Source organism: Ictalurus punctatus, chromosome 6 (genome assembly GCF_001660625.3).
Source record: "Ictalurus punctatus breed USDA103 chromosome 6, Coco_2.0, whole genome shotgun sequence".
NCBI lineage: Eukaryota > Metazoa > Chordata > Actinopteri > Siluriformes > Ictaluridae > Ictalurus > Ictalurus punctatus.
In genome coordinates this window covers 2,372,501-2,393,568 of record NC_030421.2, presented here as the reverse complement: position 1 = coordinate 2,393,568, position 21,068 = coordinate 2,372,501, and the positions used below count along the sequence as shown (strand labels likewise).

Genomic DNA, 21,068 nt, shown 5'->3' with positions numbered 1-21,068 from the left:
GGTAAAACGTTTCAAACATGGCTGGTTACGCAAAGATACAGTGACAGCATTCACTGCTTTGTTAAAGGAAATCCCTGAAAAACATTTCATACGTTTATATCGAGATAGATTCTTTGCAGCCTTACGGATTAAACTACCAAAAATCATGTTCCAGGCATGTTCACATAAAAAAAGGTTTTAACGCCATCTTCTACAATATTTCAAAGAACAGATCACACTTTTAACTTAAATCTCTGACAAAAGCCAAGGAGTTAAACATTTTCCTAGCGAACGTATCGATCAATATGGAAATGAAGCAGTGATGATATAATTCTTTCCTGCTGTGGTTTGTCCTCCAGTAATTACAAGCCTGTCTGATTCTTAATCCCAATTGCCATTTAAATAGCTTGACTGTTAAATCCATCTTGTCAGGCTGGTCTTTAAATATGTCTTGTGGAAAATAGTACTGGTTCTGTGCAAATCAGTGGAATCAAACTCTCTCTTACCTGAAACTCAAACGTCTCGTCAAACAGCGGGTTATCCTGGTTCTGGGCTGCGGTGCGAGTTCTCTGCTCAGCACAGTCTGCCGGTACACCATGCAGCTCTAGTACCACATAGGGGTCGATGACTTCACCCTTGGCCCCTGAGCCCTGTGGTTTGGGCAGACTGTGAGCACTGATAACCTTCACCCTGAGAGTCTGCGGTGGTACACCAGGCATGCAGCCCTGTGACTGGGCACTGAAGTAGGAGACTTCATCTCGCATGACAGCTGGCCTCAGCACATATCCACAGCCTGCATTCTGTGCAAAGCGGCCTCGGCTTAGATCCAGCATGGCACCTGGTGTCTGCTGGTTGAGTGCAACCAGCTGCACACCTCCTTTCCAGTAGCCTTGGGGGTTGGGGTTGCTGGAGTCTAGCCGGACTGAGCTGGGTCGAACTCGAGTGAGAAAGCGCTTAGTGAAGCTTACCAGCTCCTCGGGGCTCTCACTTGCCAACCGGCCTGCTTCACCCTCTCCTAAAGAGCACAGGGTCAAATAAGGGGAGTCTGGGAGGCCTGGGGTGCTGGGTGTGGAGGGGGTGGTGGGAGGAGAGGTTTGTTGAGACTGCTGGGCGCTGGTACGGTGAGCATAGAAGTTACGGCTACCAGTTCGAGCCACTGCGATCAGATCAGAAAGCTCTCGCCGCAATCGAAGTCGCCTTGGCTGAGGGGGAGGTGGGACCACCAGAACAACCCCTAGGTCCTCCTCCCCAGGAATGGTCATCCGACGACCAGCCAGTGGACCTCCACCACCGATCTCCTCATCCTCCTCAGATACTTCTCCCTCAGAGCCGTCCTCTTCTGGAGGAAGCTTCTTGCCTATCAGCAGCACCCTTCCCTTTAGCTGCTCTGGAGAAGGCCATGTGGTCGTGCGTCCCCCAGGAGTGATGGGCAGACATTCAGGCCTGTACAGTTTTGCTCCAAACACCTTCTTTAGGTGCAGTGCTAGAGTCTGCTGCTGACTAGGGGAACATCGCTGACACAAGTATAGTAGCAATGGGTATTGAGAAGTCAGAAAGGCGTATTTGTTAATCACGTCCAGAGCACTGTGCAGTGTGACTAGGCTATGGTGATGATGATGATGATGATGATGGTGATGATGATGCTTGGTGTCTGACTCATGATCAACACCCAAAAGTGGTTCCCCATCAGGTCCATCTGTTACCCCAATCTCCAAACATCGACACCCAGATCGTAGGGCTCGTGTCAGCCCTAACAGATCAGCCTTGCCATGCACCTGATCATCTAGCAGGTAGGAGCGGTAGGAGGCGCTGATGTAATAGTGGCACAAGGGCAAGGTCATGTCATGACATACATACTGGTGCTCAGGGTCAAACAACTGGCACTCAGTTGACTGAAGGTAGTGAGTGAAGCCATCCAGGCCCAGGAGGCCTTTCTCGCGGCAAACTCCAGAGGGTTCAAAGCGCCGCAGGAGCTCTACGCAGCCTTCAGTGGTGGCCAGCGGCAACCCCTGCTCAGTCTCCAAGAAAAGACGTAGGTCCTGTACGTCTAGGCACTCCCGGTCTTTCGATAGCTGCACCAAAAGGAAGTAAACATCAGGCCGGGTGCACAGCTCACAGTAAGCCTCCTGAAATTCTTCAATTGTCACATGAGATGTCAGCTTCTCTTTGCTACGTTGGATCTCCTTAAAGCGCAGACGCACCTAAGCCATGAGTGTAGAGAGGGGAGAAGTTTGTTCAGTTCTATAGTCTATACCTTACGAACACAGCTGGAAGCTTACAACACACAGCATTAAACAATACATTTTACAGTCTTAAACCCTTACGGATTTGGTTGTCGTCTGGAGGATCATGTAAACCATACATCACGTACAAACAGACTCTACTCTGTTCTGCCTTCTCTATTTGCCCTTTAGTGTCTTTAATTGTTTGTTTTTTGTTGCCACATGAAGCAGCTGCCTCACACCCCTCGTCACAGAGACTTAGAGGCATGGTATTGTTGCTCTTTTCTGTCCTCCTTCTGTCCTCAGCTGTCAGTAGCCTTTCCCTCCACACACGCACACACACACACACACACACATAAACATGCATCTGTGCAGCTGTTAAATTCCACTCTCGCAGTCACTGTGAAGCGCAGCAGCCAGACCGACTAGTGATGCAGAGACATGGGCCTTGGTAAAACCACTGATCCTGAAATCTGCACCAATATCATTTGTTTTGTTTAAGACTATGAACAGTCCCCTGCTGCTTTAACGCTTTCAACCCCAGCATTTGACTCTCACTTATCTAACGAGCATACTAATTAAAAACACCATAATAGGCAATCCTGTTTAACCCTCTAGGTGAACCCTTGTTCTATATAAAGGATTCTGCATTTCCAAAAAATGCCCCATTCAAAAAGCTGATAATCATTCAGATAACTCTCAACGTTTAGCTCTGACTAAACAGTCGGTTGGTTTTAAAAGCTTCTTGGTGCTCTAAACTCTAATAACACCTTGGCATTTTACACAAGTTTAAATGATGGTTTAGAAATTGTTCACATTTTGAAAAACAAATACAAATGTACGTATTTATCATTCATAAATTCTGTTCATAGTAACAGTTGTACTCATATGTTGCAATGGTTTTCAGTACTGATAATGGCAAACAGTCACAGACTTGTAGAGAGGTTTGACAAATCATGTCCGTCTCACCTTTGCCTCCTTAATTCCAGGGCACAGCCTGCAGATGGTGGCCACGGCTATGTCTTCTGATACAATCCCGTGCCCATCCTCATCCCCCAGGGCAAACTCTGCTGCCAGCCAGTCCCTCCGTAACTTGCTTCCCACGGTTCTCTCTCCTAGTCCTCCATCTCCTCCGGCTCCACCGGCCAAGGCCCCAGGGTGGGACACTAAATACCGCAGGCCAGTCACCCAGATGTTTGCTACATCGGGCGACAGTGCCACCAGGTCCAGGGACTGATAGTCATCTCCATGAATGATGGAGAAGGCAGCCTCTTCAGCCAGGTGGTCTGAAGGGCCATTGTGGAGAAAGGTTTCAGTGCTTTTGCCTGTGCGGACCTCCCTGATAGAGGAAATGTCCAGTCGGGCGCGTTCCGCGTCCTTTTTTGAAGGCTCCCAACGCAGACAGGCTTGTTCAGGGTCTAGGGTGTAGAAACGGCAATAAATACGCAAGTTGGGGCGCACTTTTTTTAGCTCACAGCCACCCTGCATGAAGGCCAAACAGTCATCTGCGCTGCTCACTTTCTTTTCTGATGGCATGCTGCTGAAGGAGACCGTTTTCTTACGCCCACCTCCAACTTTGGCGACTGATGGGTCCTACAGGAGAGAGAGCATGATTCAGGTTCTGTTATGATTCTGGAGAAATCAGAGACCAGAGATTGAAGGAACACTGAAGGACACTGCAAGACATGCTTTTAAAAGTACCCAGCTTAAAACGTAACTTATTTTAGATGCTAAATTAATATATATATATATTATATATGTAGTGATATATGGTAACATGTATGTATATTGTAATATGTACTACACACACGGCTGACTTACATGTACTTTGTAGAATAGTCTGGAAATAAATCAAGCTCCTTGTCACATCAGCCCAGGACATTATACCTCCCCACTAGCTTTGGTTCAACCCCCCCCTTGCCCTTCATGTATTTTGACCCTTGCCTCATGTTTTGCAGATTGTGTTTGTGTGTCATTCTTGATGCGTGTTGCCCATTGCCCTCCTTACAACCTTGATTTTGGATTGTATGTTAGTTGTGTAATAAACCACCAGCAAACCTCAAACCTCTTTCTAGTCCTGTGTGTTATGCTTCTTCATTTCCTCTAGGATAAATCTGCTCTATTTTCCCTCCATGCTGTCATACAGTATTGGCCCATTCTCCCTTCCACATCCTGAAGCTATCAACTACCTTTCCCTGCACTGCTCGTCTATGCACTTTGTCTAACTGTTCTAAGATTCTATATTTGAAAACACATTATATACTTGTAGTAGTTATCCCTATTATTTTCATTATGGGTCTATTATAATGTTACTTATTTCTTCATTTATTTATCCATCCATCCATCCATCCATCCATTTTCTATACCGTTTATCCTACAGGGTCACGGGGAACCTGGAGACTATCCCAGGGAGCGTCGGGCACAAGGCGGGGTACAAGCCATCGCAGGGCACAATCACATACACATTCATACACGTTGGACATGCCAATCAGCCTTCCATGCATGTCTTTGGACTGGGGGAGGAAACTGGAGTAAGCTGGCGGAGGAAATCTCCACAGCACGGGGAGAACATGCAAACTCGGGAATCGAACCCAGAACCCTGGAGGTGTGAGGCGAATGTGCTAACCCATGCCTGCACCCATTTTATTTCTTTCTTTACGATTATGCCAGCTCTCCTGTACTGTTTATGTGTATAATTCAGATGTACAAGGTGTGAGTAGGCTGAGTTAACACAGTGGTGGTAGCCCTGGTGTCACCTGATCAGTAATATAATCAGCAGAACGAAACCTGAGCTTCCAGAAGTTGCCCTTCAGCAGACAGGAGAAACTTTCTGGAGACTTTTTTTTTTTCTTTTCGTTTTTTAACATTATCGAACCTTCTAGGTCAAGACTAACGAGACAGCAGACTTTGGAGAAGTAACTTCAGATCCTCTGACTCTCATCTGTCTCAGTCTGGCTGGCTCATTACAGGGCTGGCAGAAGTCATTCTTTAAAAACTGCCTGTTGCTCTGGATCAGGACCTAGCAGATGAACCAGAACCAAGTGCAGAAAATCCAGGCTCATAGAGACTTAGACCAAACAGCTGAAAGAAAGAAACCAGCAAGATAGAGAAACTCATCCGTAAAGAGCTGGGTCAGCAACAATTACCATGTAGGGCTCTGGGCCTTAAGGCATTACCACTGCTGGTACCAGGGACCTTGAGGTGTGCACAACAGACACCAAATCAGTATTCTCCATGAATGCTGAAGAAATCCTGATGTCTTTAGCAAAGCTGCTAATCCACCGTGCTGGTTTAAAAGGGCACCTATGCTTGCTCTATAAACATTTTGGGGTTGTTTACCTTTAGTTATTGACAAGCAGTCAGGAAGTGGTAGTAACGGTTGGGAAAATGTGCAAAGATGGTGTGTATTGCAAGTGGTGAGAATGATGGGCTGAAAGATAACTAGAAGAAGAAGCAGTTCACTTGATGCCCAAATTAGCAGCTAAATAGTGCCAAGTGTAGATTGAAAAACGGTTCTATAAATTACAGGAACAGCATGACATAACCCCAGGTGTATAAATATAGAAACATATATAAACAAGCCACCTGCACAGTGGAACAGCAATGGGAGATGAAGTGGGGTTAAATATAGTCTCATTGTTCTCTCCCACTACTCATAAAAAATACAAGGAGGGAGGCGGATAGAAGAGGAGATAATGGTCAGTAAAAGGGGAAAGACTGAGGAAAAGAATCAAACAGTACATGATGCTGTTAGAAAGTAATGATAGCCCCAAATCATGTGGGAAAACAAATGAATAGAAAAACATTGCAGTATTAAGTGGGAAGTGGTAGCTCTGTGGTTAGGATGTTAAGACTTCTGATCAGAAGGTCATGAGTTCAAATGCCAAACTGCCAACCTACTGGGCCCTTGAGCAAGGCCCTTAACTCTCAACTATTCATTTGTATTTAAAAAAAAATGAGATAATTGTAAGTCACTCTGGATAAGGGCATCTGTTAAATGATGTAAATGTAATCCTCCTGGCCACTGGTTGTGAGAAACCATCTTTATTTAATTATTTATTTTAAATATCTGCTTAGACCCAGGTCTTTACGAGTGTAGGAGTGTTCTGGATTATCATAAAACATTGAAGAGCTAGAGATCTGTATCATGGCAGAATAGAACAGACTATACTGGAAAAATGCAGGTAGTGGAGCCATTTTATGGCTATTTTTGGCACATTAATAAATCAACTATAAATCAATTGTCATGAAAGGTCATGGGCAGCCTACTGAGCGCTCTGTCTTCAGTAGAACTTTGTGAGTAAGCAAAGATCAGAGAAAGATGAAACAGAGGCTAGCCGAGCAATTGGAAACAGCACAGAAACAATATATTGCGATTATGCATCGATTATTCCATGTTCAAACAACTCAGCTTTGGGCTAAATGGGCATTCGCCATTATCGGAAAAATGCCAGTGAGACAGTAAACCATGACTCCCTAGTGATCAAAGAACTCTATATTGTGTGGATATACATGGCTAAATACGTTCCCCTCTTGGGCCATCAACTGATCTAACGCATTAATCCGATTACCACTAGCCGACTGCCTATAACATCACCAACACCTAAGATATTTCCACTCACTCCAACACCTGCTGCTGCATATAATCTGTTCTTCCATGGAGGCTTGAGTGAAGCTTAAATCCAGCTAATGACCAACCTCTGGAATTAGTACCACCCGTAGCATGGCGCTCCCACAGCTAATCCGCGTCAGATGAAGTAGCTATAATTCTCTGGTGGCAGCGAACTTGGATTACCACACAATGAGTTTAGGTGCTCAAAAACCCAACTGTGTGACTAATTTAATTACAAAAGTCATGGAACAATGAAAATGGGACCTTGTGTTGATCTCATGAGGCTGAATTTATTAATACACAGCCTGATATGTCAGAAATAGAGGTGTGCTTGGGGACTGGGATCCCAGAGGACCCCAAAAAAAAAGCCTCAGAAGTGAGCAGTTTTTATTCGCATGTGGGAGGGAGTGTGTGGTCGGATACGAAACCCAACAACGACAACAAAATGCCACGTTGATTAACATGTCAGCGTATTGGATACAGTGCGTTTAGCATGTTCATTCGTTCATCTTCAGTAACTGCTTTATCTTGGGCAGGATCTCTTTCGTTTAAAGTGCTAATTTGTTCATATTTGGAAAATAAACCAACAAAGCTCTTTAGCAAATACTGGTGGCAGGTACAAACCGAAATAGTAACTGCTTGAGCGGGAGGGATTGGTCAAACCTTCTGCACGTGCGGGCAGGGTTATACAGAATTCCTTCTGGAGGAGACGGGCATGAGATTTAAAAAAAAAAAAAAAAGTTATTCTCACACCTTTTAGTCACAAACATGTGGACAAAAGAGGGATGGAAAAGGTATTGGAGATTACTGAACACTTGTTAATCAGACAAGGCATCTCTATATAAGCAATAACGTTTACCCGATGCGAAGATATGCAGTTTAAGAAGCTAGGTCAGTAGAGTAGTCACCAGACCACCCAAGTGCGGGAAATTATTATAAACAGTTCAAATGTGAACAGCAATGTGAACTGATTAAACTGCCTGCTTGTATACATTGAAAACAATATACTGCAGGACACTGAACCACTGTCCAAATAACCTGGGTCTTCAGTTACTTGGAAACAATTTGGAAAGTCAACAATGGAGCTTTTACTATTCTGATCCCATACTAGGTCTTAAATTGCTTTATAATGGAGTAGGACCTGTAACGCTAATCAGGGCTTTAAGGCCAGTCTTTTGAACTATGTGGTAAGACATACTGATAAAATTAAAGCCTTAATATCAAGTAACAACACCACTGCCTCCAGAGAACATGTATACATGAAGAAACGCTTCCAGTTTCCATCGATATCCACTTATCATTCAGTTATAGAACACCTGCTCTTTATGCAGTTATCCAATCAGCTCGTCATGTGGCAGCAGCACGAGGAATATGACTATACAGGTCGAGAGCTTCAGTTAATACGGGGGGAAACGTGAGATCTCTGTGACTTGGCATGGTTGATGCTGGCAGAGGAGCTGGTTTGAGTGTTTCAGAAACTGTTCATCTCCTGTGAATTTCACACACAACAATCTCTAGAGTTTAAACAGAAAGGTCCATCCATCTATCCAGCCATCTTCTATACCGCTTATCCTTTTCAGGGTCGCGGGGAAACCTGGAGCCTATCCCAGGGAGCATCGGGCACAAGGTGGGGTACACCCTGGACAGGGTGCCAATCCATCACAGGGCACGATATACAGAATGGTGCGAAAACCAAAAAACATCCTGTGAGTGGAGGGTTGAAACGCCTTGCTGATGAGAGAGCTCAGAGGAGAATGAGCGGACTGGTCTGAGCTGACAGGAAGACGCACTCTTTACAATCGTGGTGAGGAGAAATGTATCTCAGAGCAAAAATCTGAGGCTATCATGGGCGAAGAATCACAGAACCTGGATAGTTGAAGACTGGAAAAAGACAAGGTCCAGTTTGGGTGATGCTGTGTCCATAATAGCCTCAGATTCCTGTTCTTGGCTGAAAGGAGTAGAAACTGGGGTGGTCTTCTGCTGTTGTAGCCCATCAACCTCAAGGATCGATGTTTTGTGCATGCTGAGATGCTTTTCTCCTCCTGTAAAGAGCCATTATACGAGTTATTATATCCTTCCCGGCAGCCGGAACCAATCGGCCCGTTTTCCTCTGACCGCTCTTATCGACAAGGCGTTTTCTCCTACAGAACTGTCACTCACTCAGTGTTTTTTGCACCTTTCTGTGCAAACTCTTGAGAGTGTGTGAAATTCCCAAGAGATCAGCGAAATATTTCTGAAATACTCAAACGAGCCTTCTGGTAAAAACAACCATGCCATGATCAAATCAGAGAAATCACGCTATTTCTTTATTCTGATGTTTGTTGAAGCTCTTGACCTGTATCTTCATGATGTTTTGCATGATTTAATCAGCCAATCACGCTGCCACATAACTGCATGAACGTGCATGTGTACCAGTGTTCCTAATAAATCGGAGGGTGAGTGTATACTGTAGTCTTATAGAAAATCGACCAGGGGTACGGTTCTTGAATAATTTCTGGGGTTTCTATACTCAGAAGTAACCGTGTACCTATGCTGTTAATACATGATGCTGGGAAGAAGATGGCGAAGACTTTATTTCATTTCCACCATTTTTTACGTGAGGGTAAAAAAGGATTTCTTACAGCCAACATGTGCATATAATGGTCTCGTTCAAATGAGAGCGCAGCACTAATTGCTGACCATTTCCATAATCAGGCTCCTCTTATTGCAGCCCTGAATGCAGCCTACATAAGCATCAGAGCTTCCACCAGCCTACACGGAGCTTCCACTCAGAAAACAATCGCCCACGGCACTGGGCGCACTTCCAAGAAGTCCTCTAAGGAGAGGGAGGGCTCTGATGTGCTGCTCACTCCATCAACTGCTTACCAAGCCCCCTTGCCAAGAGTTGATTTCCAAGCAGTACTTACTTTCTTAAAAAATCCTTCTAGAGATTTCATGAGTCGCCAAAGTGCCTGGTCTTCCCGACAGATGAAAGAGTAAGTTAAGACAGGGCTTCTCTTGTTCTTACACTCTACGAGAGGGTTAGAGGGCAGTAGACCGGTGCTGTGTGACTATAATATCAGATCAGTTCTTCCTCCCAGCATCTTCACTTCCTCACAGACCAGGCTAAGCATTCGTGGTTACTTTTAAAAGGGATACACAGTGGATGCTATGCTTAAAGCGTGCAAAATGTTCGTCATTTGCTGCTTTATTTCCAGGAGGCTTTCATTTGTACTGGAAGGATTGACAGTGCCCTACCTAGTGCACTTCACAGTCTAACTGGGTACTGCAGAAACAGTTACCTTTGAGTTTATTAAGAAAGACTGACATTATTATGTGCAGTGCTGGCTTGATGGTTAAGGCTCTGGGTTATTGATCAGAAGGTCGGGGGGTTCGAGCCCCAGCGCTGCCAAGCTGCCACTGTTGGGCGCTTGAACAATGCCCTTAACCCTCTCTGCTCCAGGGGGCGCTGTATCATGACTGACCCTGCGCTCTGACCCCAACTTCCTAACACGCTGGGGTACGTGAAGTGAAGAATTTCACTGTAAAGACTCGTTATCATTTAATGCATTAGTTAACATGTACTTTGTCATTAGTACATCATCAGAAAACAATAGACCAAATGAGCAAAATAATCAGCGGGTTTATTAACCGTTTATTATCGCATCAGAGAGCACGATTAAGCCCACACTGAGCAATATGAACCAAATCCTTAATGATCATGTATGCGGTCGTTAACTGCCAAAATTCAGATCAGCAAGTTTCGATATTTACACCTGGAGCGTAGTCGTTATCAACATTTACGCTGTAGATTCATTTGTTTTATCATGAATATATTTACGGACTTATTGAGAAAGATTTGTCATTGTAGGTATATTTCACATCCAGTACATGTGCTAACTAGCTTCGATATTACTTGTGTAAGGAATAAGACGTAACCGTCTTTACTGTTATATAAATAATATACACAGGGTGCTGGTACAGCGATACAGGCCGACGCACGGCACGGTCAAGGCTTGTTATTCCGCTTATATTACACTTTGGATTCGCCAACAATTCCAACAGTTTAATTTAAAAATGAAAGACAGATCATGCTTTTTATGGGTTATAGTTACATTTCATGTTGTGGAATGTCTTCGAGACAAGTTTTTGGGGTTTTTTTTCCTGTTAGCAATGAATAACATCATAATACCGTTCTCCTACCAGCATCTCCTTTACTCTCTCTTGAAGTTAATGAGGCAAAAACTGCGGTGTCTCATGATACCGAGAACCCCAAAAAACCGTAGACTGCTCTGTCCTGAAGACTTTCTCGTGCTGGGAAACTTTACAAATCACCCTGATCGCTGACACCCGAGACTCCTAACATAAATTACATAACCGTCTGCACCACATCAACGGTTATACATTTTTAAAATCCATTTATTATTAGGTTTAGATCATATGGAGTGGCCACCATACAAGTCCATGTGAATGAGCTGTTACTGTAGAAACAATAACGTACTCGATATAAACCGTTTGTTCGTGTCACAGCCGGAATAACTGTCCGGGCCATGATGTTTATCTACACCTTCTGAGATTCCAGAATTTAACCATATTATTGTCCGTCCATTTTCTGTAGCGGTTAATCCTACACGGGGTTATGGCGGAGCCCGGAGCCTATCCCAGGGGACTCGGGGACTATTTGGAAATGCCAATCAGCCTACAACGCATGTCTTCGGACTGGGGGAGGAAACCTGAGTGTCCGGAAGAAACCCCCCGAAGCACGGGGAGAACACGGAAACTCCGCACACACGGGACGGTGGCGCGAATCAAACCCCCGACCCTGGAACTAATGCAGAAGATAACAGTAGTCAATGTAAAAACATAGTAACCCAGTTTTTATTCTGCCATTTCTAGACTCTTTCTCATTTTCCTCTTATCACATAAACCCTGTCGTGAATTTCTGCAAAACTGTATTAAACTCTCTCGGAACCTATAATCTTTCACACAAAGATAATCAACCAGTTCTGTACTATTTGTACCATACACGTGCCTAGCCAGAATGTGTCCGCCATTTTAATGTACACTCGTGGTGCTTATTTTTCATGTGATGCCATTTTGCTATTCGAATGCCTGTTTTTGTAGATCTGAACTGGTCAGCCAAGTTACAGGGATTCCTAACTGATTCCTTCATGCCATGCTGCTTCTGGTAAACCCACTGGCTCTTTGCCTGTTGCTAACAGCATTGCAGCCATGTATTACAGCGACTCTGTATTCCAACCTAAAGGAAAGTTTCACTTACACAAAGTCCTTCCTCTGTTCACTCAAACTGATTAGTACACGGGATTCTTTCCACCGTCAAATAAAGGTACTTTTACATATCTGCTGACATTTCAGAAAGCCTTGCCGTGACACCGTGTTGGATTTATTTATTTAATCTCATCGCATTTTTTATGTAAGATGAATGTACGACGCCACTGGGCTTTTACAACGTCGTCGGCTGTTCATCGCGACGCTCATACGAAGCGATTCGACCGAGTTACTCTGAATTATATAGTCGGACTTGCAAGAAATATTCCGGAGGATTAAGGGTTCAAAACATCGCATAGGGCATCGCTGAGTCAAGAGGATTTGCATTTCACTTTCCTGCCTTTGAAGGACCGCAGGACACATCCTGGATCCAGCAGGGGACCCTTATCCACAGTAAGCACGCGCCGAGGGAACGAGCATAATTACACTAGGCGAAGAAGCACTCTGACGCTCTCCAAACCCGCTCGCTCTCCGTGTGGCACAGACAAAACAACAGTGGGTCATTCAGTAAGCATAGACAGTCATGATAGTCCCAACGCATTTAAGGATAGGATTCTCATTCGGAAAGTAAGAGAGAAAATAATACTGATTTTGGTGGGATGAATGCTGTTTGTGTGACAAAACACGACCATAACATCTCAGAGAAAAGGGTACTAAACTGGTACCAAAGGTACACCTTATGCAAGGATTGGAAATCACCCCAGCAACAATTACAGTACAGTTTAGTACGCTTTTGTCTTCTGAATTCTTCCTCAGGTTGGGAAAAGGGCTTAAATCGTTTAAATGATTGAAGGAAAGAAAACATCTGATATGTAAAGAAAACCAGGGAACCTTGAAGTACATGCTAAATCCCTCTAAGTACACAGTGTACAACTGAATGTCAGATTAATTAAGATGACATTAGATTTCTTTAGCAGAACATTACTGCCAATTTGTCTATATTATTGCAAACGGAGTTCAGCTGCCTAGCAACCAGACTTGAAGGGCACATGCCCAGGAAATAAAACATTAATCACGGCATTTTCTCTCTCTCTCGCTCAACTAAATAAAAAGCCTTCCAGACCCCATTCGCTATACTTACCTGGGCCAAGATTTTATTTATTCAAGATTAAGTGACTCAGGTTGAAGACGAGGCTACGTTTTTTTTTAAGCAGGCGTAGAGGTCCAAGGACTCCTTGTTCGAATTTACAGAGTACAGTGACTAAGCTTGATTGCATCGGGTGAATCCGGCCCCAAGGAGTCGATTTAAACAAATTGTTCATTAGCAAAGCTCATTCCTGCGCTTGTACTAATTAGCGAAGACTGTACCACATGGGGAACCTGAGTTAGGATCAGGCTTGGCATGGCACCTGCTTGTATAGAGGAATTATTAACACTCATATCCTGCTCTGGGACATGTATTCGTTGGTGATGTGCTCAGCTGGATGGGCGAGGAGGTATGCATCAGAGCAAGCATGCTAAACAAGGCAGTGAGGGCAATAACTATGGGTGAGAAAAAGGGGTAAGTCTGAGGGTTAAAGGGATGGCTCGGTGATGCACTCAGTGCATCATTAATGAAGATAAACCAGGAAGAATCAGGTCCGTTTACACTTGTGTTGCTAATGCGGCTGAACGTCTGCACACTCACTGCGCATGGCGGGGTTTATAAGGTCTGGTTAACTGCTTTGGGTAAATAAGTGAAGGGAAGTAAACGAGGAAAATCTCTTTTAAGCTTTTTGTAAGTCCTTCATTAAAGGACCTGAGTGTTGGCGTAAGCTAAACCTTAGTCAGAACCACTGGATTTAACAGGTCTTCCTGTTTGTTCCATTGACATACTCTGCCTCGTGAACATATGTTATGTGGACACGACACAGACCTGAGACGTGAATACCGGATACAAATTGTTGTCATCACACTTCTGCGTGATGTTTTGCAGAACTTGGCAACAGGAACTAGCAGGAAGTCGGCTCGGTTACCGTGAGGCTGTCCGCAACGGATCAGTACCAGGTGACTGATACACAAACTCTGATAGTGATAACAAATTAAAAATGGAAAACGTGCAATCAGCGCTTCCCTTCGCGTAATTATAAATACCTACGGCGATGCTCAGGGTAAGGGGGAGTGTTGAAAGAAGCATTGTGTCATTTTCAGAGCCATCTGGAACTGCATTTGCAATGAAAACACTGGCAAGCCTTTCCCATTTCCCAAAATCCAACCCAGCGATCATTTTGTTGATGAAAGCTGAGATGAAAAATGTTCCTTGGTGACCTTTTTTTCCGTGACGAAATTCAAATGCTAACTAGCTAATAATTTACTATGACAAAAATCTTGTACTTGGTCAATGATCCAATATTACATATCTGTGAGTGGGAAAAGTACGTGAACCTCGAATTTTAGTAGGTAATTTGAAGGTGAAATTAAAGTCAGGTGAGATCACTCTAAGAGAAAGACGTGTAATAGTCCGTGAGGTCAAAAAGGAACCCGGGGTAGCCTCTAAGCAACTAAAGGCCTCTCTCACATTGGCTAATGTTAATGTTTATGAGTCCACCATCAGGAGAACACTGACCACCGATGGTGTGCATGGCAGGGTCGGAAGGAGAAAACCACTGCTCTCCACTGCTCTATCTATTTTGAGACCAAATTAGATCTTTTGGTTTAAAAGAGAAGAGTTATGTTTGGAGAAAGGAAAACACTGCATTGGAGCATAAGAACCGTATCCCATCTGTGAAACATGGTGGTGGTAGTATGATGGTTTGGGCCTGTTTTGCTGCATCTGGTCCAGGACGACTCGCCATCATTGATGGAACAATGAATTCCAGCGATTTCTAGAACAATGTCACAACAACTGTCCGTGATCTGAATCTCATGCGGCAAGACGACGACGCTAAACACACGAGTTATTCTACCAAAGAACGGTTAAAGAAGAATAAAGTGAATGTTTTGGAACGTCCGAGTCAAAGTCCCGACCTAAATCCAGTAGAAATGTTGTGGGAGGACCTGAAGCGAGCGGTTCATGTGAGGAAACCCACCAACATCCCAGAGTCGAAGCCGTTCTGTACTGAGGAACGGGATGAAACTCCTCCGAGCCGATCTGCAGGACCGATCAACACTTACCCCAAACTTTCAGTTTAGTTTAGTTTAGCTGCACAAGGGCAGTTTAGCTTCATCCCCTGGAGGACAGCAACCGCTCCTCCCCTTTCAGGCAGACGGCAGCGGGTTCTCCGCCTCCCGGCAGATGGCAGCGACTCCTCCGTCCTCCTTGGCAACCGCTCCAGCAACACCACCTCCTCGGTTTCACGATCCTCCCACAGCGGCGAGAACGAGTAACAGCGTGTCCCTCCTCCTTCCCAGGTAACTTTAAAGTCGGGCAAGAAGGAGGCGGGAACCGGCTGAACATAAACGTAAAGTTTAATAATCGACTCAAACATAACGTAAAATACACAAGCGTAAGCCAAACATAAAGCCCATGTGCGTCTCTCACTCTCTCCCTCTCTCTCACTCCCTCTCACTCTCACTCTCTCCCTCTCTCACTCTCTCCCTCTCTCACTCTCTCCCTCTCTCACTCTCTCCCTCTCACCGGCACCTCCAGCCGCTCCATTATCTCTATCTCTCCCACAGTGCCAGGTGTGCCTCCTCACAACCTGACTTCTCCCTCCTCCTTGTCACAGGTTCACAAACTTTCAAGCACCACCGTACACTAACAGTTTTGTAGAAAGACGCTCTCATACTCCTGATTCGCTTAGTAACACTAACAACCTTTTCAATTACAGTAACCTTGCTTGGTGATAAAATGCTTTACGGTATACTCAATGAAAACCTTTTTTTTTTTTGTTCTTGTAGTGTCCTCCTTGCTAATGTCATAATAGCTAGCTAGAATTAGCATGACGAATGAACAAATTCCCATTTGCTTATTAGAGTGATATCGCTAAAAGCATCCACTTTCGGTGCTCCATTGTTTGCGAGGCGTGAATACACTTTGGGTGGGATGCTAATCCATCGCAGGGCACCGTCCACACGCACATTCACACCTTGGGGAAATTTAGTAATGCCAGTCCACCTACCTGCATGCTTTTCTTGTGATTCTTGTGATTGTTTCAGAACATTGCATAACGTTTATTTGGTCAACACGCTTCAAAGAAGGAGAAAGGCTTTACCGAGCTCCGAATGTGCATTTGGTACAATGCTCTGGTGTACCATGTAGTAACGAATGAACACTTTTGCATTTCGGAAACTGGAAAGGAATATTTTGGGGGGGGGCGTTCGATGGGGAGAACTAACAAACCTAATGACCAAAACGAACCAACTTGCCTTTATGGGAACTGGGCAAAGTTCAGCTTCTAATCAGCTGCCAGCAATCAAAGTTTATTACTGCGAAAATATATGGTTGGCGTCTATGATGTAAAGGTTTATTATGACATACAGTAATTTATCACAATATCACTATTATATCATCACATCGCCCAGTCCTATGCCAGCGGTAACAATGACGAGGAAAATCCTTCTGGGACAACATGAGGAAGAACCTAAAGAGGAACCCGCCTGAAAAGAAAACCCATCCCGTTTTGGATGACACTCCATAGTAGGATTATAAAGCATTACATTACATTACAAATCATTATATAATCATTATGTTCATATTATGAATGTGAGTCCTGCGATGAGCAAAGGCGGCTGGATGATCACAGAGAACATGTACTGTACAGAGAAGCAGGAGATGTTTCCGTGGAGGTACGTGAAGATGAGCTTATGCTGACTGTCCACTTCCTGAAATGTTACGAGGTCTGCATTTCGGGGGCGTGGCCATCATTTCAGATGTGTCTGATTGATAGGTTTGATCTCTTCTTGCACTCAATTATCTTAATATGCAATCTATACCTGCATGTACCTGCATGTTATATGGTATATTGTACAGTATTATTTAAATACTGCAGATTGCGTTTAGTGTACGTTGTATTGCATGTACGTAGCACACCAGTATATAATATTTGCTTGTATATTCACACGCTACTTTATTCTATTCGATTCGATTCTATTCAACAGTCCACGGTTCCGAAAAGAAACGTCACTCAAGCCAGACTGTTGCAAAGAGACTGTGATTGAAGTAAACTAACAAATACGGCGGGGGAAATGAGTATCGGACGCGTCAACGTTTTTTTTCAGTAAATATATTTTCAATGATGCTATTCACATGACGTTTTCACCAGACGTCGGTATTAACTCAAGAAATATAAAGAACTCACAGCATTAAAGTCCATAAATAAAGTTATGTGGAATGAAGTGGAACGACACGGGAAAAAAGTATTGAACACGCTAAGAAAAAGCAGTTCTCCAAGGCAAGGTAAGGAGAGGAACCAGCTGAAATCTGTAAGTAATTACACCCCCTATCTGTGCAAATGAATATCAGCTGGGTTCGTAAACTGATGGTCTATAAAAAGGCTTTTCGTTACCAAGGTGTCACACAAGAAACATCTCATGATGGGTAAAAGCAAAGAGCGCCCCGATGACCTTCGCAACCTTATTGTTGCGAAACTCGATACAGAAACTCGATACAGACTCGTTACAACTCGATACAGATGCGGGCGTGAGCATGTGTGTGACGCGCGTGATACGTAAATTGTGAAAAAGTGCGGGGGACACTTTTCATATAAAAATCCTCGCGTCCCCCGCGGATTCTACGCCCAGAATACGTGCCGTACGTGAGAATCGGCTCCCAGATGGAGAAACGCCTACCCTGATACGCCGACATTGGGCACTTTTTCTCCATAGACATTGTTACATTTCAAATCCCATGTGCCCATGAGTCGAGAGCCAAAACAACAAAACCTGTCTCACTGACCAGTTATTTACAGACTACATGGCATATGGCATATTAAAGTGGATTGGAAAGTGATTAGACATCTGAGGAAACTTTCTCAAAGGGTTCCTCAAAGAATTTTTACGATTTCTGTCTGTTCTCTCAGCCTCTTAAAGATTTACAGAGAAGTTCGTTAATGCCCGTTTTACACGATTTAAAGATAAGAACCCGACAGGTGGATGATACGTCGGCGAAAATCCATAGGAACGAATAATACCACAACATTTTTTTGGAGCAGCTCAGCTTTTAACAACTCTGTGGGGTTATGGCGCTTTCTGGCTCCATAAGGACTTCTGAATTAAAACCGACTGCGTTACAGCACAAAAGGCCGTCACTATACACATGACATCTGACTCGTGATTTAAACACAACGTTGTTCAATTGTCTTCAGACAAGTCCTCCTTGTCCCTTCATGGAACAACGGATAAATCTCACAGACTAATCCAAGGTGCACCAATGGGTTCGTATAACGTCTGAGTCGCCGTGTGATTTTATATTCTCCGCTGTATTAAAACCTGATCCTGGATCATCACTTGAAACCACGTGTCTGTGTTAAACATTTGTGAAATCTGTACGCCAGCTATACAATACTAAAAAGTACTAACACAAGTGGTCGACCCATATATCGCCGAGACCGATATATAGGCGAATATCTGGCATTTTTTTCAATTATCGTCATTGACTTTTGACGCACTATAGCACATACACGCATTGTTCCTTATCCTGGCTAACAAAACACCCACTCAGACGTGACGCGAGCATCTGACAGACAGTAAAACGTCCAGAAATCGTTGGTTTTTTAACGTTACACACGACAACACTCTGGCGTGCAACAAAATCCCATTCAAACGGTGCCGCGAGACGTCGGACATCATTAGTGCGGTTTCATGTATAAGGAAATGAGCTGTAAGGTTTCTCGAGAGTCTGGCAGGACCAGACTCGGTTCTTCGGGAGATTTTTGTCCGTCGCGCTCGCGTCTCATTTTTGCGGCGAAACCCAGCAGCCTTCGTCGTGTTTTTTACCTGAAAAGTCCCTCTTACGTAATACGCCGCTTTCTATCTGACGTGCAAAGATTCTTCTGTGACATTTTAATCGTGTGCTGGAAAACTAGTGTTTGGGAACCTAAAACGTTTTTGTACTGACTCGATACTGTAGACGTCATCAAATAAGTCGTGTCTGAAAAAGTTTGTACGGAAAAGAATCCGGCGGCTAAGACTTTCGCACAGTTTAAACAAGGCGGGGTTTTCCCGCGGACTCGAACGCCTGTGTGTCGCGGAATGAAAGCCGGATCGGTGAGCTGGAGCGCGCCTGAACGTCATATACGACGTAATGCGAGATGGTACGTTTTAATTCCTAGATTTGAACTCCATGTGCGTCATGTTTAACTGTCCATGATTGATGTAATATCGTGTGTAGTGTACCGCTTCATGTGTTCCGGTGGGGGTTTTTATGCTAAGCTACATGCTGCTAACTAAGCCTTTTGACATGCAGGATGGTGTTATTTTTTTACAAAGAGACAGACAAACGAAACACAACAGACTTAAATCTTTGCCAAATAATATTCAAATTATTATTCAAATAATATCCTATACTTCGACCAGGAGAAGCTGCACTAAAACGTATTTATTTTTTTATTTATTTAGTTTCTTAAGTGAATATTTTTGAAGGTCTTCAGAGTATGTTATATAAATGTTATGCACAAGGTGTTCATTTAATTTCACCAGTTTTCCGTACGTTTACTGTAATTAAAGTTGTGTCATGTCGCACAATCGGCCACACTGCTTTCTAGATATCGGCGTCGGCCATTAAAACCCTATACCGGTCATGTAGTAAAAAAGACGCCTGTACGTTTCCACACTTACAGCAGGAAAATTAGCTGATCTTCCTCCCATGCAGAAAACACAGGGGATTTGGGCCTGACTCCCACACACTAAGGCAAGGTCACATTCATTCCTGCTGCAAGCCAACGAATTCAGCACTGAACACGAGACGGCACTTAAGCATGTGGTAATAATAAAAACCGATGTGAACTTGTACGTAAATCTCGATCCCCAAATCCGATCTTAAAAATTCCGCACGGGTACAAAAGGGTCCGATTAACGTCGATTAATGACGAGTGGCGAGGCTCCGAATCCCGGAATTTTCTCCGAGTGGGCAAAAAAGAAAGAACGGCAGATAAAGAGAAAGAAAAAAAATGAACAAGACAGAGAAGTGAAACAGACCGAGGGATGGAGTGGGAGAGGTTCTATGAATGAAGAAGACACGATGAAGTTAGGTCATTAGACACGTTCCCTCAGAAGAGCCATACGGGCCTGCGGGCATGAAGCGTTTATCACCGTTTATCCTTTACTCGTGTGCATGCGGAAGAAAAAAAAAACAAACAAACATTAAACCATAAATAATCTGAGAGAGGAAGAGGAAATAGTCACTAAGGACAGTGAGCATGGGGACAAGTAACGGAAGAGAGCAAAGGTCTGCCTGAGAGAGAGAGAGAGAGAGAGAGAGAGAGAGAGGCCCAGAGGGAGTATGAGAGAACAGCTGAGGGAAGAATCAGTGTGTTTGTATGTCTGTGTAATAATGCTGTGGTAACATCAACCCACCAATCCGAGGGCGGGGGGGTGGAGGGCGGGGGGGTGGTCTCACCACACCACCCCGACTGGGTTTGTACACCGATGGAACTCTGACCCAGTGAACTAGCATGATTATACGTATTTTGATAGCGGCTACACACCACTTCTGTAGATGGGTCTGGATATGAAGAGCATCTGCTAAACGTTATAAAAGTAAATGTTTCGTTCATATAAACCACTTTATGAGTACACACTCATACGTGTTGTTTTCTGTATGAATGGCTGCTTGAATGCATAAGCACTGTATGTATTTCTACGTGTGTGTGTGTGTGTGTGTGTGTGTGTGTGTCCAGAATCCCATAGAGAGCTTTGCCGGCTTTGTCTCCGCGGGACAGCATGGAGGATTCACACACTCCAGTGGGCTCTAGCAGGGGGCTAAAATGCTAACAACATGACTCAGATGTGCTCACACAGAACCCACACGCTACGTGCCATCAGCAGGCTTCGCCAGGCCTGCTGCGGAAATTGGCCCAAATGAAGTGAGCGATCGTGTCTACCATCCTGCCGTGTGACGAAATTATATT

At 44.2% G+C, this 21,068-nt stretch overlaps 1 protein-coding gene across 1 annotated transcript in view; it reads right to left on the bottom strand.

The window, feature by feature from the left end:
* The window catches only part of plcl1 (phospholipase C like 1), a 70,172-nt gene that overhangs the window by 13,852 nt on the left and 35,252 nt on the right, over window positions 1-21,068 (bottom strand). The window contains exons 2-3 of the mRNA XM_017469364.3: window positions 3,171-3,794; window positions 486-2,180 (exon numbers count right to left, since the gene is read on the bottom strand). Coding sequence (XP_017324853.1) covers window positions 486-2,180; window positions 3,171-3,794 — 2,319 coding nt within the window. The remainder of the gene's footprint in view (window positions 1-485; window positions 2,181-3,170; window positions 3,795-21,068) is intronic.